At 53.5% G+C, this 20372-nt stretch overlaps 1 protein-coding gene across 1 annotated transcript; it reads left to right on the top strand.

Moving 5' to 3' along the window:
• The first annotated feature begins 221 nt into the window (after nt 1–221).
• Nucleotides 222–15318, top strand: TNFRSF9 (TNF receptor superfamily member 9). Its single transcript, XM_056125186.1, has 9 exons — nt 222–332; nt 499–726; nt 1837–2016; nt 2680–2787; nt 3619–3756; nt 4208–4274; nt 6186–6316; nt 6848–6982; nt 14455–15318. The coding sequence occupies exons 3-9, from the start codon at nt 1917–1919 to the stop codon at nt 14541–14543; spliced, it is 768 nt and encodes a 255-aa protein (XP_055981161.1). The 5' UTR covers nt 222–332; nt 499–726; nt 1837–1916; the 3' UTR covers nt 14544–15318.
• Nucleotides 15319–20372: the final 5054 nt, after the last annotated feature.

Here is a 20372-nt window from a genome sequence, read left to right as displayed (position 1 = left end):
GGCCTGGCACTGTGTGGGGTTCCTGGGGAGAGGCGTGACCCTGCTCTCTGGCCCGTCTGGCTGAAACTCTCCTGTGGTCAGCTGCCTCAGCGGACGCAGCCTCCCCTGCCCTAGCCCTCCTCCTCAGCCTGGCAGCCAAGAATGGCTTCCAAGAAACGCTTTTATCAAGTGGGGGAGTAGGGGATTTTGGCAAAGATCAACCGAACCACTTCTGGGTGGGGATTTCCCGTGAGGCCCCGCCCCCCGTGTGAGTCAGTCCGGCCCGGCTTTGCCTGCAACCTTGAACCCACTCACAGACCAGCAGAGCCAGCGGCCAGCCCGGGGTACTCACGGTCAGTCTGTTAGGGGCCGGTGGGGGGGTCCCTGGGGCAGGCTAGAAGCTTTGCTGCCCGTGGGCCGGGGACGTCTCTCCATTTGGCTGAGAACTGTTATTTGTAGCCCAGTAAATCAAGATGAGGAGCTGGGCTAGAGAGTTAATTTTTTCTTTTTGCTCTTTAGCTTGGCTACTATGCGCCTCTCATCTCTGACGTCTAGGAGGATGTGCTGACTTGAGAAGCGCCTGGTCGGGAGTGAGGTGCGGAGGTTCTCATCGCCTGGCTGGGCAGGAGACAGAGCTGCTGGAAGCCGCGGGCACATCTGCCTCTGAAGCGGGGACGCGTCCCCTCAGCAGGCACGGCTGGCCCGGAGCGGGCTTTGCTGATACCCGGATGTGACCTCAGGATCTCTGTAAGTCTCTCCCAAATCCTGCTCCTCTCCTGTCTGAATTGCAACAGATGTTGGGGAATGCACGCTTCCATTCAGACACACCTGTGAGGGGCTAAAGGGTCCGACTTCACCGCCCCTTCCCATGATGCTCCTCCTCCTCCCGCTCCTCCTTCTCCCATTCCTCTTCCTCCTCCCATTCCTCCTCCTCCCGCTCCTCCTCCTGCTCCTCCTCCACTCCTCATCCCATTCCTCCTCCCATTCCTCCTCCTCCTCCCATTCTTCCTCCCAGTCCTCCTCCCATTCCTCCTCCTCCCACTCCTTCTCCTGCTCCTCCTCCTCCCGCTCTTCCTTCTTCTGCTCCTTCTCCTGTTCCTTCTCCTCACACTCCTCCTCCTCCCATTCCTCCTCCTCCCACTCCTCCTTCCCGTCCTTTTCCCCGCTCCTCCTCCCATTTCTCCTCCCCAATCCTCCTCCTCCCATCCTTCCTCCTCCTCCCGTTCTTCCTCCTCCTTCCCCTGCTCCTCCTCCTCCCACTCTTTCTCCTGCTCCTCCTCCTCCCGCTCCTCCTCCTCCCGCTCCTCCTCCTGTTCCTCTCCTCACACTCCTCCTCCTCCCATTCCTCCTCCTCCCACTCCTCCTTCCTGTCCTCTTCCCGCTCCTCCTCCCATTTCTCCTCCTCCCCGATCCTCCTCCTCCCATCCCTCCTCCTCCTCCCATTCCCTCTTCTCCTCCCATTCCCTCTTCTCCTCCCATTCCCTCTTCTCCTCCCCCTACTCCTCCTCCCACTCCTACACCTCCCAGTCCTCCTCCTCCTCCTGATCCTCCTCCTCCCGCTCCTCCTCCTTCCACTCCTCCTGCTGCTTCTCCTCACACTCCTCCTCCCACTCCTCCTTCCTGTCCTCCTCCTCCCCCACTCCTCCTCCTCCCATTCCTCCTTCTCCTTCCACTCCTCCTCCCACTCCTCCTCCTCCTGCTCCTCCACCTCCTTCCAGTACTCCTCCTCCTCCTGCCCCTCCTCCTCCCCCCCCGCTTGCTCCTGAAGATCCCTGGGTTAGGACCTTGTGGGGTTTGTATGAGCACTGGTTGGAAGCTGGAAACCACCTCATTTTCAGAAATGTTTCTCTTCTACAGAGCAGCTCTGGTGACACTAGCGACTTCACTTAAAAATCCCATCAGCGCCTGCTTTGCAAGGGCCATCCCCGGATCCCACCATGGGCAAGGGCTGTTCCCATATCGCGCTCACGGTGCTGCTCGTCCTGAATCTCACCAAGACCAGGTCTCTGCCGGACCCATGTAGTGCCTGTGCAGCTGGTAAGAATGACCCTTGTGCCTGATCCATGGAAACTCGGTTCCTTGGATCTCATTGGGGGAAGAGTGGGGTCCTGATCACCTAATAGTGATCTTTCACTCATTCATCTGCCTCGCCCTCCGGAGGCCCCTCCCAGCTGGACGGGGCCCACAGCCTCTCTCCTGCCCCAGCGCCATCTGGGAGCCAGTGTGGCGCTCTCCCCGGGTGCCGGGGGGCGGATGTGGGTGGAGGGGGGGTCGCGGCCGCGTGGCCATGTCTCAGGAAGGGTGAGCCCCAGGGTCACAGCAAGGAGGAAGGAAGTAGCAGGCGACTGCATGGGGCCAGAAAGAAGCGTTCCCAAGCATCCCCATGAAGGGCTGCACCCAGAACATCATTCTGGTCGGTCCTGTAGGCAACCAAAGGCGTTTTCTCGCCTGCGGATCTACTGAGCGATGCATCCCTGCCATCTCCAAGGGAGTAATGATGCTTGGTGCAGTCTTGCCAGTGGAGACCCTCGTAGGGCAATTTTGCCAATGGAGCCTTTTCAGACTTTTAAAACAAAAGTCTAGTGCGGTGGCATCTAGGAATGGACTCGCTGTTGTCTGCTCTCATTTTCTCTCTCATCCTAATGCTTGAAATGCTGATTGTCCACTGTCAAGTGCCCAGCTCTTGTCTGTCCTCCTCAGGTACTTTCTGTGGGAAAGCTGCAAATCAGACTTGCTTCCTCTGTCCTCCAAACAGTTTCTCCAGCAAAAGTGGACAAAAGGCCTGTGACATATGCAGAAAATGTGAAGGTATGAATTCCAGGTGGGCTTGGTCCAGATCCAAGCTAGGTTCCTTAGTACACATTCTCTATTCCATATGGCATGTGTCAAGCGAGAGCTTCCTTTGGGGGCGGCAGAGATAGTACAGTGGGGAGGGCGCTGGTCTTGCACGCGACTGACCTGGATTCCATCCCCGCTGAGTGCAGAGTCTGGAGTAAGCCCTGAGCACTGAAGGGTGTGCCCCCACTCGAAAAAAAAAATAAACAACCCCCAAAATTCCTCTTTAATCCCATCCAAGGGAAGAAATTTCCTATAACAACAGTAACTGGTAAGTTGAATTTTATTTGGCGGTAGGGATGGGACCCATGGGGTGCTCAGGAGGCTCTGGGAGCCCCCTGGGCAATCCTCTGCCACATGGACTGGTGGTGCAATACTGCCCAGATCCTGCTGTGCCAAGGGGCACCCAGGCTGCCCACCAGTGCCAAGGGACTCCAAGAACCACACACAGTGGTGTTGGGGGCCTTCAGGTGTATACCCAGCAAGCTTTCGGGGACCATGTGGTGCCAAGACTCGGACCAAGATCAAGCGCATGCTAGGCCTGTCCCCCGACGACTGGCCTAGCTCCCGGCCCTGGGGCTGGTCTGTTCTAATGATGAGAGGAAACGGTCACTTGACATGGGAGCAGGTGTTCCCTAGTGAACTGAGAATGAGTGAGTTAGTCTTCCGGAGAGACTCAGCACCTTGGCTCTCTCCCCAAGTAGGGATTCGCTGAGGAGAGTGGTTCTGGCCTCTAGTGCCAAACAGAAGTTGTTACCCAGGGTCTGGAGGGCCCGGGGTAAGGGAACACGGGGAACCTTGCAGGTGTCTTCAGGACCAAGAAGCCTTGCTCTAAAACCAGCAACACAGAGTGTGAGTGTGTGCCGGGCTTCAGCTGTGTGGACGCCGGATGCACCCAGTGTAAACAGGATTGTGAAGAAGGACAACAATTAACCCAAGAGGGTGAGTGGGCTTCTCAAGATGGTTGTTTGTGTGTGTGTGTGTGTGTGTGTGTGTGTGTGTGTGTGTGTGTGTGTGTGATCTGCACACAGGTCATCAGCAGTGGCCTCGGGGCTTTGACTATAAAGGAAAAGAGAGATTGTAGAAGCTAACATAACAAGTAATGGACCAATAAATCAAGCATATGATATTGACAAGATTATTTTCCCAGTCAATGGAAATCGCTTGAAACCCCAGTAGCATTCCGTACTTCCCAGCGGTCTGCACTGACCTTCAACACTCCATGGAGGGTTAAGATCATTTATGCCCAGTCAGCTTGGGACTGGGTTTCAAGAATGTCGAATAATCTCCCTAATTGGACACGACTTTGTGACTGAGTTCATCAGGGAAAGTGACAATTCCTGAAAATGCTGCCTTTGAAATGGTTGCTTTCATCTTATTTTTTTTTTACAAGGTTGTAAGGACTGTGCCTTTGGGACATTTTACGATGAGGAGCGTGGCGCCTGCAGAGCCTGGACAGAGTACGTAGGACTCTTGCTGCTTAAGGGGACAAAGGCTGGGGTCAAACTTTTCAAAGACAAGCAGTGTTGTCCTAGATGCTTCTTAAAACCCACCGACTGGCCAGAATAAATCACTGCCGAAGAGGCAGAGTGGGTCCAGCCCAGGGAAATAGTGGTTTGATCCCCAAAGTAGATATCTTCCCCCACAAATTATACCCGAGCGTCTCTCAGAGGTGGCAGGAGCTGAGTCACTCTCAGCCATGGAACTTCTGCTTCCTTCCAGCTCATCTCTTCTCTGCTCCTTCTTTCTCTCATCCCTGAGCCTGCCTTATTGAGAGGTACCCCGGGGGAGGTAAAGGATGCTTCCTGTTCCCCCAAACAGAACGTGTACCTGGACAAAGGTCATCATGATAGGCAGGAAAACAGTTGTCGGTACACACGGGAATGTTCCCTTTCCCTGATCTGGACCAGCCCTGCTCCAAGTGTGGCCGATGACAAGAGCTGGATGTCCAGGGTCTCTGCCCTGCCATAGCTAGCACCGTCCCCCCCAACCCCCTCCTCCCTGCCCAAAGAGCAAACGTTTTGAGACTTGACAAAGCAAATTGGAAGTCACACGCATCTCCTGACACTAATGATGAAAGTTTATGACTGTGTTTTGAAGGATTTCTTTTTAAGAATTTGATTTTACCAGCAACATTTTTTTTTTTTTTGCTTTTTTGGTTCACATCCAGCGATGCACAAGGGTTACTCCTGGTTCATGCACTCAGGAATCACTCCTGGCCGTGCCTGGGGGACCATATGGGATACTGGGAATTGAACCCGGGTCAGCTGCGTGCAAGGCAAACGCCCTACCTGCTGTGCTAGCTATCACTCCAGCCCCCTATTCTTTTTCTTTTACATCGAGATTTTAGTTATCTTTTATGAAAGTCTTGGTTTGAAAGCTTTTTTTCTTAAGCCCTTTTAACACACATGCTTTTGAACAGTCAAGTGAGTGCACAGAAAATATCAAACTGGACTTTGTAATAATAGGTTAGTTTGGGAGGACTACAGGGACAGAAGAAAAGGATGGGGTGGTGGTGATGGTGTTGTAGGTGATCGTGGGGGCGGATGGTATTGGTCCTGATGGCAGTGACGCTGGTGACAATGATGTGATAAGGATAATAATGGTCACGAGGATGGTGATGAGGACGGGGCAGTGAAGGCGATGATGTCTCTTACGGTGGTGATAGCCACCGTGATGATGTAATAATAGCAGTGACCAGCAGAGGGCAATAATGATGACATTGATAATTAATGATGATGTTAAGTTGCTGCTGATACCGGGGTGATGCTCATATGCCCACAACAGTGATCGTGCTGGTGGGAACGCTGGCAAAGATGGCATGAGGATGAACAACTGCTCCTGACTGGGCAAGAGCTCAGCCCAGGCGGTGCAGAGCTGAGGCTGTTGCTTTGGGCCATGAAGTCGGTCCCTCTGCGAAGGACCGACTTCATGGACCAAACTGAGGCTTACAGAGGTTTCCCAATGCGCCCTCAAGACACTCTGCAAAGTGGCAGCGCCAGAGCCCAAGCCCAGGCCTCACCTCATGGGGGCAGAGTCCTAAACTTGAGGCTGAGCTGTCTACCTTTGCGTGTGCCACACATGATCCCTGAAGCTTCAGAAGCAGGGAGCAAGAGAAAGACCAGGTGAGGCCACCTGGATTAAGCTGGCCCGGGCACTATCCTCGGAAGGAAGAGCGCCCGGCTAGCTGGGCAGACTGGGGCTGATGGTGCCATCGGGGCACAGGGCAGGCCGTCAGGGAGGGCGTCCTGGATTCTGAGTCTTCCCTGCACCCCAGGCCTCGCGGCAGGCTCTTAGCCACTATAACAGTGTTTGGGTCAGCGTGTTGCACCTCTGTTAATCATGTGAACCCCTTCCCGTGACCTCCTCAGCTGTTCTTCGGCTGGAAAGCCTGTGCTGGTCGCTGGATCGAAGGACAGGGATGCAGTGTGTGGCCCGGACTTGGCAGACTCCTCACCGGTGTCACTGTCCACCACCAGGCTCACGTCTGCTGGAGCACCAGGTAGCTGGGCTGTGGGGCTGGCCGTCTTGCTGGAGAGGGGATGTGCCCGGTGCCTCCTGATCAGCCTACTGTGGGCACCTGCAGCAGCCCCCTGCCTTCTCAGGACCCACGAGGGTTCCCCGCGTCTGTTTTCAAGTGTGAGACACATCTGTCAGCCTGCAGGGAACATGATGTCCCAGTGAAGGGGATCAAGATACCCCAATGTACCCCAGAGGCCAAACCACTTCATTTTCATTAACCTTTAGGGAAAGTCTGTTGTTAGTTTGGGGGGCACACCCGACAGTGCTCAGGGCTTGCTCTTGGCTCTGTGCTCAGGGATCACTCCTGGTGGGGCTCAGAGGACCATATGGGGTGTCAGGGATCCAACCCGGGTCTGCTGCATGCAAGGCAGACGCCTTCCCCAATGTACTGTCGCTTTGGCGCCTGTTTCGTCTTGCTTGGATTCTGCTGCCCTAAGCCAGCGGCTGGACACGCAGGCGGCTTCTCCTCTCGCCTTGGCCTGGAAACCCACCCGCCCATGGTTCCCTGCAGGCCACATCCCCCAGTTCCTCATTGTCCTCCTCCTGCTGATGTCCACGGCAGTCATCATCCTGGCGTTCGTCCTCACGCTCCGCCTCTCCATGGTCAGACGCGGCAGGAAGAAATTCTTGTACCTGCTCAAACAGCGTAAGTCTCCCCAAACACCCAGGCAGCACGTTCTGGTGAGAGGGAAGAGGGACAGGGTGTCGGCCACACCAGCGGTGCGCAAGGGGACTCCTGGCTCTGTGTGTGGGCATCACTCCTGGCAGCTCTGGGTACCCTCTGTGGTGCCGGGGATTGAACGGGGACCTGTCACATGCAAGGCCAACGCCTGAAGCTCAGTGCTCGCTCTCCAGCCCCTCCCCAGGAGAGAATGTTAAGTTCTGGGAACGCCGTGAGTGTGGACTGGGGCTGCCCAGAGATTTGTACCTGAGCAGACGTGTGACAAGTTGCATGGCATGGGGGCCAGGGGCCAGGCGGGAGTACCTGCTCCCGTGAGTTGTGAGTCATCAGAGAAGTGACTGGGCAGCCGGCAATGTCCAGGACAAGTTAGCCAGCCCCAAAGGGCAGCGGCCGGTCTGGAGAAAGCGGGAGCTCGGATATATGGCAGTGGAAGTAATATGGGCTCAGGGAAGTGTGTGTGTATTTGTGTGTCTAGGTGTGTATCTGAGAGTGTGTGTGTCTGTGTGTCTCTTATGTGTCTCTGTGTAGGCTTGTATGTGTCTGTTTGTATCTCTGTATGTCTGAATCTGTGTGTGTGTGTGTGTGTGTGTGTGTGTGTGTGTGTGTGTCAGGAGAGGGAAGCTACATACAACGGGCATCAGAGCCCTGATGTGGCTTCCAGGAGATGTCTGTCATTTGCTCAGCCATGAAGGTGCCGAAGATCGTTGTTCAAAAAGACAATTCCTGGGGCCCGAGAGATAGTACAGTCGATCCCCAGCATCCCATATGGTCCCCTGAGCACCATCAGGAGTAATTCCTGAGTGCAGAGCCAGGAAGAACCCCTGAGCATCACCAGGTGTGACCCAAAAAGCAAGCAAGCAAGCAAACAAACAAAAAAAAACCCAAAAGACAGTTCCTCTCTCAGAAAGGCTCTGCAGGCAAACTGAGCTCGGGCGAGCGTGCGGACTTGTTTGGAACTGCACCAGAACATGGTGCCCTGCTCTGATCTCTCTGGAGGACAGCATGTCCCTAACAGCCTCGCCATGGGCCTCGCCCTGGGACAGCCCCGTCATCCACGCGAGGGCCCAAGAGAGCGAGTGTCTATTTGGGGATGTTAAAAATAGATTCGGGGGGCCGGGGTGGGGGCCCAGGACAGACACAGGCATGTGAGCAACCACAGTCTCTGGAGCTGGAGGAAGGTGAGGACAGCCCTGTCCCTCCATGTCCCTGTATTAGCTCAGAGCTCGCTAGAAGGCACAAGAAAACCGGAAAATGCAGCCATGTGGAGTTTGATGAATTGTTGTCAAACGACCCCTCGCAGGGTCAGGAAACGGGGCGTCTGTTCCCAGAAACCCTTGCAGCAGCTGCTGCATGGGAAACCCCTCCCCACCTCCCAGCACCCCTGCACAGCCGACCTCCTTCAGCGGGTCACAGTGCCTTGTCCTAGTCACTGTTGATGGCTCCGCCACTCAACAACACCATTTAAAGGACCCTGTCTGCTCCTTGTTCCCCAGTTTCCTTGGTCTGAGCACACCAGCTATGCTCCCAGTTTGGTGCTCAGAGGCCATGCCGGCACCCCGTGGTGGTGGGGATTGAACCCAGTGATCTCTGCTGAGCTGTCTTCCCCCATTAGACTCTTTTCCTCCTCAGACTTGTCATTTCGGTGTGTCCCCCTCTTCCCCCCACCCCCCACATCCCTCTTCCCTTTGCTCTGACACTGAGTATTCTCTGCCCTGACTCCGGCAAAGGCTAGTTACCCAATGCAGATGGAGCTCTGGAAACTTCTAGACTAAGACACGTGAATCATTTTCTCTTGTACACCTTGGGTCACAAGCCCCAGTTGGCATTTCTGTGTGAACAGAGTGAGCGTGGTGCGGCTGGCGCCGTGAGGGGCATGGCCACAGGCCCGGCACATCTACCGCTTTCCAAACTGGTCACGGAGTGTCCCCTGCAGCGTGGAAAGTTCCCCTCGCTCCCTCTGCTGCCCACCCTGGTGCCTGGGCAGAGGTCGAGGACCCCGTCTTGGACTGGTTCCAAGTCGATTTTCTCAGCATCCCTGAGAGACTCCGGTCAGGATGCAACTGGCCCGCGGGCGGCCTTTGTGTTTCTTTTCAGAAGATTCTCTTTCCCGGTGATTCTCTTCGCCTTCTCGAGTCTGTTAATCAAGTTCATACATTTATCTTTCTCCACGCTGTGGTTCCCCCCTCAGTTCTGCTTTTGAGGTCAACCTCTGATTCAAATCACTGAACTCACACTTAAATCTTTTTTTTTTTTTTTTTGTCACACCCGGCGATGCTCAGGGGTTACTCCTGGCTCTGCATTCAGGAATTACTCCTGCAGGTGCTCAGGGTACCATATGGAGAATTTTTATTTTTTATTTATTTCTTTTGGGGTCACACCTGGCGATGCACAGGGGTTACTCCTGGCTCTGCATTCAGGAGTTACTCCTGGCGGTGCTCAGGGGACCATATGGGATGCTGGGAATCGAACCTGGGTCAGCCACGTGCAAGGCAAATGCCCTACCCGCTGTGCTATCTCTCCAGCCCCCTCAGGGGGCCATATGGGATGCTGGAAATTGAACCCGGGTCAGCCATGTGCCAGGCAAATGCCCTACCCACTGTGCTATTGCTCCAGCCTCAAATCTCTGATTTAAAGCATCATCTTCCCTTCATTATTCCCAGTGACAATAAAGTCCTCTGTAACTGTTTTGCCAGGGTCAGGGAGACAGGAATCTAGGGGTTTAGGGGTGTGCCCCACATCTGCCTGATCCAGGGTTGATCTCCGACACAGCATGGGCCCCCAGGCATTGGCTGGGTGCTGGCCTGGAAGTGCCCAGTGCTGCCTGGACCCTCCAGCCTCACACGGGACTGTCTGGCTGGCTGAGAATTGTTAGGTGTGGGCCTCAGACCCTCCCCAAATGCTTTTGAAACCAATTTTCCAGTGTTTCAATGAGTAGTTGTTGAATTACCATAGAGATCTAATCAACTTTAAAATTTTTTAATCACCAAAAAGACATTGTAAGGGTAAGATAGCATAATGGGGAAGGCGTTTGCCTCATATGGAGCTAACCAGGGTTCCAGCTCCGGTATCTGCTGATGTGGTCCCCAAGCACTGCCAGGAGTGATTACTGAACACAGAGCTAGAAGTAACTCCTGAGCATCAAAGAAACAAAATAAAAAAACCCCCATAAAACCAAAAACGCTTCTCCCTGAAAAATAACCTTTTAGGGGACGAAGAGATAGTATAGCAGGTAGGGCACTTGCCTTGTTCATGGCTGACCCAGGTTCAATCCCCGGCATCCCATGTGGTCATCTGAGCAGTGCCAGGATAATTCCTGAGTGCAGAGACAGGAGTAACCCCTGAGCATTGCTCGGTGTGACACCAAAACAAAAAATATTAAAAATTTTTTAAAAAACACTGTAGCACTGCACTGTCCTCCCATTGTTCATCAGTTTGCTTGAGTGGGCACCAGTAATGTCTGCATTGTGAGACTTGTTACTGTTTTTGGCATATCGAATACATCACAGTTAGCTTGCCAGGCTTTGCCATGCGGGCACTATACTCTCTGTACACTGTCACTGTCACTGTCCTCCCGTTGTTCATCAATTTGCTCGAGCGGGCCCAGTAACATTGTGAGACTTGTTACTGTGTTTGGCATATTAAATACGTCACAGGTAGCTGGAGCGATAGCACAGCAGGTAGGGCATTTGCCTTGCACGTGGCCAGCCTGGCCAAACCGGGTTTGATTCCTCCGCCCCTCTCGGAGAGCCCGGCAAGCTACCGAGAGTATCTCGCCCGCTCGGTACACTAAATTTTGAAATACCTATAGATCAACAGGAAGTTGCAAAGAATAGGAGGGAAAAATCTCATGTGGAAATTCTCTGTTTTCCACAGTACAGCTATGGCATAAGATGCAAACCAAGGGCTTGGCTCTTGGCACGCGCTCTGCATAGCTGTCTGACACTTCTCCACGTCCAGATCCTCCCACTGCCGTGTCAACCCCTCCTCCCCCTCTCCCCCCGACTCCCAATCTGTCTTCCATCTCTCTGATGGCATTTCAGGAGTGTGAGCTCAGAGCGACTCAGCCCACGTGGCTCATGCCCGTGTCCCAGTCTGTCTGCGGGAATTGTTAGGTTGTTATGGTTCTCGAGCTCCATGTTCCTTTCACCTTTCACCTTTGACCCATTGATGATGGCATCTTGAGAGCCGCTGTGAATATAATCCTGTACAGGGTGATGTGTCTTCACACTGCTAAGCTAACCACCCACGAGGGCAAGGCCGGGTCAGATGTTAAGGGTATGTGGAATTTTTTAAGGAGCTGCCGAATCTTTTCCCGGGCGGGATGGGGTTGTATCCTTCAGTGTCCACCAGTGTTGCAGGACGGACCTTGTTTCTCCGCCAGCGTGTCTAGAGTCACACATTGTCATTCAATAGTACCTCCTTTAATCTGGCCTCTTGCCGCCTCTTCCTCGCTGTTAAAAGGTGCTTATTTTTGCACGAATTTTCCATCTGCCTCCATGGCCTGCATCTCCCTGTGTCTTTTACCTCTTTCCGAAAGGAATTGCTAGTCGGTGTCTGGACCAACCGCAGAATGTTCTCAACAGCTCCTCCATCTGGGGCCTGGTCAGATCTGTGGTCTGTGAATCTCTTCCTCCCAGTGGAGAGCAGGTCTTCCCACCCTCGCCCTTGCCACTGAGTTTTCTTCAGAGAAAAGGTGTGTTTTTTTTTTTTTAATTTAAATGAGATCCAATTTGTTAATTCTTAATTTACGAGTTCCTAAGTCAAGAAGATTTAGATTCTCCCCAGTGGTTCTCTTCTAAATGTCTACATTTAGAAAGGAGAGGGTCGGTGAAAATGTTTACATCTACTTTTTTTGGGTCATACCCAGCAATGCACAGGGGTTACTCCTGGTTCATGCACTCAGGGATTACTCCTGGCAGTGCTCGGGGGACCATATGGAATGCTGGTAATTGAACCTGGGTTGGCTGTGTTCAAGGCAAACGCCCTATCCACTGTGCTATTGCTCCAGCCCATATCTTTTTTTTTGTTTTTTTGGTTTTTTGGGGGGGTCACACCCAATGATGCTTAGGGATTACTCCTGGCTCTGCACTCAGGAATTACCCTTCTCAATGCTTGGGGGACCATATGGGATGCTGGGGATCGAACCCAGGTCGGCTGCATGCAAGGCAAACGCCCTACCCGCTGTACTATTGCTCCGGCCCCACACATCTACATTTTTTTTTTTAATTTACAGACATGAGGGGTGTGGATCAAGATTTTTTGTGTTTGATGTTTTTATTTTTTTCTGCCTCTAGATGTTCAATTGCTCCGGCAGCATCAGTTGGAAGGAGATCCACCTTCCCCTGAATTGCTCTCTCATCTGTCGAAAATCAGTTGACTTGTGTGGAAATTATTTCTGTCTCTTTCTTCTGTCCCCGTAACCTCTGTGGTTTGTTTTCTGCTGACACTACTCGGTCTGGATTTCTGTAGTATTGTGATGAGTTTTTTGTCAGTGTCTCTTTTCAGATATTGCTGAATCCTCCTTCTGCCGTTCTAGAACAGTTTCTGCTGCCTTGCTCACGAGCGCTGCTAACCTGTGACTTTCAGGGCAGGCGTGATCATGCAAGCGGGGCCCAGAGGTCGTGCAGGCCCCTGACCTACCAACCCTCTCCCAGGCCCCCACATTTTCTTTCTAAAACTGATCCTTGATGCCATTTCTAAAGTAAGATCCCACCTTGGTATTTCAATATCTGGCCAGTTTTTCATGAGCAGCTTGGAGCTCGTATTGGATGTTGGATTTTGGGTTTTATTTATTTATTTATAATAGAAACCACACATAAAATTTAGGAAGGGCCTTTTTCTTTGTCAGACTACAAAAATATTGTTCCGGGGGGCTGAAGAGATGGAGTGGACTTGTCTGCAGGAGGCTGGGGCTTGAGCACGACCTGGCTTCCTCTAGCACCACCCAGAGTGACCCCCAGGCCAGGAGTAGCCCCTGAGCACTACTGGGTATGACCCGCCCACCAAAACAAAACAAAAATACTGTTTTGGATTGAGTGGTGCCCAGTGGGTACACAGAGTTTTCACATTAACATATATAAAGAACCAGAGGGCCGGAGAGATAGCATAATGGGTAGGGCGTTTGTCTTAAATGCAACTGACCCGGGTTCGATCCTGGCATCCCATATGAGCCCTTGAGCAGTGTTGGGAGTGATACCTGACTGCAGGGCCAGGAGTCACCCGAGTATTGCCAGGTGGAGCCCAAACTCCTGCCTCTCCTCAAAAAAAAAATCGATGTTCAAAGAACCAGAAACCGAGGAATTCTTTAGTCCTTTATTTACTAGTAGATGAGAGAGTCCTGGGCACGTCCTTAGAATCGTGTCGCCGTCAGCATTTCATTCAAAAGACAGTCCCACACTTAGCATAAGTCATCTTCAGACTCAATTACATGCAGGGTCAAAACTCTACTGGGACGTGACTAATTCTGTGGTTAGAGTGATTCACGACCAAGACTTGTTAACTCTCGTGGAAAATAAAGAAACTAGAGGACCAATACAAAGAGTTGGTGAAAAGAATTCTTAAAATAACCTGGGGACTGGAGCAATAGCACAGCGTGTAGGGCATTTGTCTTGCACGCAGCCGACCCGGGTTCGATTCCCAGCATTCCATAGGGTGAGCACCGCCAGGGGTGATTCCTGAGTACAGAGCCAGGGTATCCCCTGTGCACCGCTGGGTGTGACCCAAAAAGAAAAAAAAAACAAACAAAAACCAAAACCTGGACGGGCGCTGTCTCCGGGGCTGAGGGAGGCTTTGCAGACGGGGTGCCTGGGCTTGATCCCCAGCATCGCACGGTCCCCTGAGCACTGCCGGGCGTGGCTCCCCCACGGCCCCCAAAAAGTCATTCTGAGTAAAAGTACAGATTTGAATTGGCCTGTCGTGGTGGGGGGCATGGGGGGGTGATCTTGCTACAGGGGACCTTGTGGCTTAGCCATATCCTCAGGCAGGGACCCAGCCAGCAGATGTGAAATGGGCAAAGCAAGTCAGAACACAGTGACTTTTTTTATTCTTTTTGGGTCACACTCAAGAGGTGCTCAGGGATTCCTCCTGGCTCATGCACTCAAGAATTACTCCTGGCTGTGCTCAGGGGACCCTATGGGATGCTGGGAATCGAACCTGGGTCAGCCGTGTGCAAGGCAAACGCTCTCCCTGCTATGTTATCGCTCCAGCCCTAGAACTCAGTGACTTTTGAACTAATCGTTGATTTTGTCTTGGGAACACATCTGGCTGTGCTCAGGGCTTACTTCTGGCTCTGCGCTCAGGGATCTGTCCTGGCCAGGCTTGGGGAACCCCATGGGGTGCCGGGGATCGAACTGGGGCTGGCAGTGAGCAGGACAGACTCTCTCCCCGCTGTGTGATGCTCCAGCCCCAGAGCCCAGTGCCTTTTGCTTTGCTTCCAGCCTTCCTGAGTCCAGTCCACACCTCCCAAGAGGAAGATGGTTGTAGCTGCAGCTTTCCCGAGGAGGAGGCAGGAGGGTGTGCGCCGTGACGCAGATATCCAGCCGTCGGCGCATCGCGAGCAAAGCAGAGAGAGAACGTGAGACCCTCCCGCGTCTCTCAGTGGACAGGCGCCGTCATGGACACACTCAGAAGCACCCCGAGTTATCTCCACACACTCAGAAATGCCCTTCAGCGCTTTTGAACAGGAGGGGCAGGACTGGGGACAAGGGCCCTTTCCAGATGCCCCCACAGACCTGGCCACTGCACGGCACGGCTCCAGGAATTCTATCCGCATTTCAGTCAGGAGGTCGGTGACTCAGCTGAAGCCATCAGCAAACCGGTTTCCTTTGTTTGTTTGTCCTGTGCTCATATGACAGAACAGGGGCCAGAGGAGGCAGGAAATTGCCCCGAACCCGATTCCCACTGATCATTCAGCCAGTCGGCATGAGGCCCAGGCCGACAGACCTCAAGGTTGGGGTCTAGGCAAGAAAGGTTTGGCAAGATGCCCAGTGTCCCTGCGTGTCCTGGGGCTTTCCTGCCCTCATGCCGACTTCCCCTGGGCTTTGGTTGGATTCTTAAAAATGCAGAAAATCAGATGTGATAGCCAGCGGGAAGAGAAGGGAGCCCAGGACCCAGAGCCCAGTCAGACCCTCAGGGTTGACACTGCTGGACCCAGATAGAAGTTTGCTTTCAGGACCACCCGGGCTGGAAATGTTTTTCTCCTGAACCCGACTGTCCTTAGTCACCCCGCAACCTGCACCCCATCCTTGGGTCTACACTCCCTTGCTTACAGAAAAAAAAAGTGTTTATTTTCTCAACACGTATCCCACTGTTAATGTTATTTTGTTTCGTGTTTGGAGCTTTGCAGAAAAGCGGAATCGTTTCCGACTCTCCCATGACACGTTTTGCTTGCGCGGAGCTCTACTTAGGATAACTCACACCGTGCACATGGCTGCAATGCGCCCCCCTGAACTGACGCAGATGGGTGCAAATCTACCCGAATCCATCAGTCCCCTCTCCTGAGTGACGCGCGTGTGCTTTCCTTCACCGGGGCATGTGACACGAAATCCCCTGGGCAGTCACGGGCATGACACGGATCCCTGGTGCAGTCGCGGGTGTGAGCGCGCAGGAGTGGCTGCGTTGGCAGCGATGAGTTTCACCCCCAGTCTGAGATGAGCTTCACCCCCAGTCTGATGGGGTGGGCTACGCTCCAGCCTGTATTATTTCCCCGGGATTTTGTGCAGGGATTAGAGTGGATTCCGACTAACTCCCGTGGCCAACTCGGGAGGTCATCGTGACAGGCGCCTTCAGTGTCATGATGACCCTTTCTTCTGGTGGTGGTGGCCACAGACAGGAGCCCGGAGCCCGAGCCAGCACCCCCTCGCCGTCCCCCTTGTCCCTTGGCCTCTCACTGTGAGTTTCCTGCTGGTGGGTGACGTTCACCCCGGGCCCAGCCAGAGTCTCTTCCTCTCTAGGTGCAGCTGTGAAGCCTCTGTCTGCACCCGCTGCCGTTTTCAGTCGTTTCCTTTTTGCCTCCATCTGTGAGGTTGCCTCCTGTGGGGGCCTTTCACAGCGTCTGCGGGACCTAACCCTCCTCCCCCACCCCTCAGTGCAGGGGGCCTATATTTATGCTTTTTGGTCCATTTCCGCCTTTGCTGTTTTTGTTATCTGACTGGTTATGCCGTGTGTAAGCAAGACTTAACATGACCTACTTGGTTTGTCTACACTGTCTCTCCCCTCCCCCCCGGTTCCACCGGCAAAGGGACCAACTTCCAGGTTGGAGCGATTGCACAGCAGGGAGGGCTTTTGCCTTGTATGCAGCCGACCAGGGTTTGATCCCCGGCATCCCGGCATCCCCGCCCACCCCGCCCACCAAGCAACGCCAGGAAGTAACTCCTGAGTGCAGAGCCAGGAGGAACCCCCCCAACAAACAAAAAAACCAATGAAGGGACCAACTTCAACTCGGAACACTGGTTCTCTGGTGGCTCAGGGCACTTGTCACTCTACTCGTCTGAACTGGACAGAGTCTGACTGTTTAGGGGGACTCAGGCAGCCGAGTGGGGCGTCTGCAGGTGGAAAGCAGGGTCTTTGGCGGGGTGCAGGAAGTGTCTCCGGTCAGCAAGGGCGCTGTGGTGCCCTCTGGCTTGTCACAGAGATGGCTGAGTGTGTGTCCCACCAGCAGGGCAGCAGGCTTCCTGCATGGTGCCCGAACCACCCTTGTGGCCATGGCTGGTGTGTTCAGGCCCCACCGCCTTTAGGGGACTCCTGATCCCTAGGAAGCATCTTTTATTATTTTTAATTAAAAATTTTGAATTATGAAACTATAATTCACAAAGTTGACGCATAGTCGAGTTTTGGGGACACTGTCCCAACTGTCCCACCCCCAATGTCAGCTGCCCTCCACCAGTTCCCAGGCTCCCCCTACCCGCCCACCCCCCATCCCCCTAACCCGCCTCCCTGACAGGTACATTTTTCCACCCTTTATTTTTATTTTTTTTACATTTTTTTATTGAATCACCATGAGCTACAGTTACAAAACTTTCATGTTTGAGTTTCAGTCATACAATGATCGAACACCCATCCCTCCCCCGGTGCACATTTTCCACCACCAAAGTCCCCAGCATCCCTGCCCGACCCCGCCCACCTCCTCTCCCTGCCTCTATATAGGGCAGGCAATTCCCCTCTCACTCTCTCTCTCTACTTATGGACATTATGGTTTGCAATACAGATACTGAGAGACCATCCTGTTTGGTCCTTTACTACTTTTCAGCACACATCTCCCATCCCGAGGGGTCCCTCCAGCCATCATTGACTTAGTGATCCCTTCTCCATCCCAGCTGCCATCTCCGCCAGCCTGTGAGGCTGGCTGTCAACCATTTTCCCCCTTTATTTCACCCCTGTGGGTTACAAAGTTGTAAGGCGTTCGATATTCCAACCCCCAGTCCCACCCGACCTCTTCCGTTCACCATTACCCGCATTTTTCCAACCACCCCTCAAGCCTACCCTCTTAGCGGGCCCAAAGTAATTTCTTTTATTTTTTGCTTTTTGGGTCACACCCGGCGATGCTCAGGAGTTCCTCCTGGCTCTGCACTCAGGCAGGTGCTCAGGCAACCATATGGGATGCTGGGAATCAAACCCAGGTTGGCTGCATGCAAGGCAAACTCCCTACCCGCTGTGCTATTGCTCCAGCCCCAAGTAATTTATTTTATATTACTTGTTGCCACTAACTGGCTAGTGAAATTATCAAAAAATACTTCAGATTTGTAAGTCGACAACTGTACCTCATGGTGTTTCACTAATAAAAATTAAAAAAAAAAAGAAAAACAAAAATACTTCAGTAAAAGAAAATTCGTGAAGACTGCTGCATCTCCCCCTGAGGGCATTAAGTCCTCATCTGAGGGTTTACTGAGCTGTTGTTATTGGTTGCACCTTCTGTGCTAATGTTTTTGCTCACGGAGCTTAATTGGCTTCTATCCCGTCCAATCTGGGGTGTCATGGAGAAGTTGCCAGATACACAGTTTGATGCAGAAGCTCCAGAAACATTTAACTGGGCTCTGAGTTTCCATGGCGGAGGTGGCAGAAAGTGGGTGTGGCTCCCGGGGCTCCCCGAAGTACGGTGGGGTGGGGTCCAGGAGGTCGCCCACCCCAACTTTGAAAGGGCCTGGGTTTTCAGCCAAAAAAACCCCAGTGTTGACAGGTATGTTTGGTTTGGTTTTGGGCCACCCCTGGCTCTCCACTCAGAAATCACTCCTGGAGGTGCTGGGGGGACCAAAGGGGGTGCCGGGGATCGATCCAGGGTGGGCCGCGTGCCAGGAAAACGCCCTCCCTGCTCTCCATGTGGCTGTGGTGGTTGGATCTCCTGCTTCCCGCGTTGTTGATGCCGTGGTTTGGATACGTAACTCCAACACTCCACACACCATGCACCCAAGGCCCCCGACCCCTGGCCACTGTTACTTCCCATCTACTGCTTCTTGTCATGCCCTGGCCCCTCACCCCAATCCATCCTTCTCGACTTCCTGTATCCTGGGTCAAGGTCAATAGAGTTTTCTCCCTTTCACACTGTGCACCTTGTCCGGCTATTCTCTACACCACAGTGAGGCCATCCGGCGTCTGATCTGCCGATTCACTTCCATCAACATAAGGCCTCCGTCCACGCAGCCTGCCGCCACCTGCGCGGTGCCCCACCGGTGCCTACACCGCACATCTTCACCATCCACCCACCCGATTCCACACCCGAGCCACTGTCCTTGCTGCTGCAGTGAATAACGGAATGAGTGCGTTATTGTCCCGGGGTTGGTTCTCGGTGCTGGGTCTTCTGGGAGCTCAGTCCTTCCCTCCCTCAGGCTCCACACTGTCTTGGAGTCGGGGGTCGGGCCAGACCACATTCCCGCCAGCAGTGCTGGAGAGTCCTCTCCCCTCCCCCAGCCAGCACAGCTGCTTCCAGTATTTTCGGTGGTGCGGTCACACTGCAGTGAGATGCTCTCTGTTGGACCCGTTGTGCCCCGCGCTGGCCCCGTGACCCACAAATTTCTGTACACTTCGATTCCTGCCATCACATCACTCTTCTGCGAAGTGTTTGCTCACCTTCAGGGCTTTGGCCCGTGGCCTTTTCCTTACCGAATCATGGCAGAGCTTTATCTGTCCTAGATCAGTGCTTCTTAAACTTTCCCTCCCGTGACCCCTTTTTTGCCCGAGAAACGCAGCGCGGGCACACTCTGCCGAAGGCCCCCCACCCCCCACCCTGATGCCTGACGCTGCTCAGCCTGGGCTCTAGGTCACAGTTGTCTCGCAACACCCCTCCCCCACCTTCAGTCCTATGACCCTGCATGGGGTGTTGACCCAGAGTTTAAGAAGCTGTGCTCGGGGCAGGAAAGGTGACACAGGGAGGAGGTAAGTGTCTGCCTGGCAGGTGGCTGACCCGGGTGCAATCCTCAGCATCCCTTATGGTCCCCTGAACCCAGGCTGCCACCATACACACACACACAGAGCAATGCTGGTGAGACAGAAGAAGGAGGAGGAGGAGAAGGAGGAGGAGGAGGAGGAGGAGGAGAAGGAGGAGGAAGAGGAGGAGGAGGAGGAGGAGGAGGAGAAAGAAGAAGAAGAAGAAGAAGAAGAAGAAGAAGAAGAAGAAGAAGAAGAAGAAGAAGAAGAAGAAGAGCTCAGATTACTTGTTGAAAAATAGCTTCTGTTCTTGCCACTTGTTCTCTCTCTCTGTCTATCTCTGTCTGTCTGTCTCTCCTTCCTTCCCTTGGCCGGAACACACATCTGATTCCTGTACACTGTGATCCCACATCTGTTGCCAGGGCCCCGGGGGTCCCAAATGGCAGAGCTGAGGGATTTTGCTGTATGTGTTTGGGCAACACCAGGGGTCCAACTCACGGCCTTATGCTTCCAGGGTGAGCACTTTGCCCTGAGCCTTTTTCTGGTCCCTCCAGCCCTTCCCTGGCAATTCTGTTTGTCTGTTTCCTGGTTTCCTTGCTCTAGTAGGGCCAAGATCTTTGCTCACTTGTTCTAAAACTTTTCTTTTCCTTTTGGATCAACACCTGACTGTGATCAGGGGTTATCCTTGTTTCCAGGCTCAGGAATCACTCTTGGCACTGCTTGGGTACCTGTGCGGTGCCTGAGATTGAAGCTGGGTCAGCTGTGTGTAGGACAAGAGCCCTACCCACGGGACTATCTTTCTGGACCCTAAGAGTTTTGAGTTTTATCTTCTGGAATCTAATCTACCAGGGATGATTTTTTTTGGGGGGAGCCACCCCAGCGATGCTCAGGGGTCACTCCTGGCTCTGCATTCGGGGATCACTCCTGCTGGTGCTCGGGGGACCCTATGGGGTGCCAAGGGAGGCTTGGGGGTGAGGGGTGGGGGAAACTGTGACAT

Source organism: Sorex fumeus, unplaced genomic scaffold, assembly GCF_029834395.1.
Source record: "Sorex fumeus unplaced genomic scaffold, SorFum_2.1 ptg000054l, whole genome shotgun sequence".
In the NCBI taxonomy this organism is placed as follows: Eukaryota; Metazoa; Chordata; class Mammalia; order Eulipotyphla; family Soricidae; genus Sorex; species Sorex fumeus.
Note: the sequence above shows the minus strand (reverse complement) of the source record. Positions and strands in the feature narration are given on the sequence as shown.

What these genes read in the sequence shown, in the direction of transcription:
- TNFRSF9 (XM_056125186.1), top strand. Translation starts at nt 1,917, where the DNA reads ATGGGCAAGGGCTGTTCCCATATCGCGCTCACGGTGCTGCTCGTCCTG. An exon ending in ATGTAGTGCCTGTGCAGCTG is followed by an intron (nt 2,017 to 2,679) that starts GTAAGAATGACC and finishes TGTCCTCCTCAG; the next exon opens with GTACTTTCTGTGGGAAAGCT. An exon ending in CTTGTACCTGCTCAAACAGC is followed by an intron (nt 6,983 to 14,454) that starts GTAAGTCTCCCC and finishes CTTTGCTTCCAG; the next exon opens with CCTTCCTGAGTCCAGTCCAC.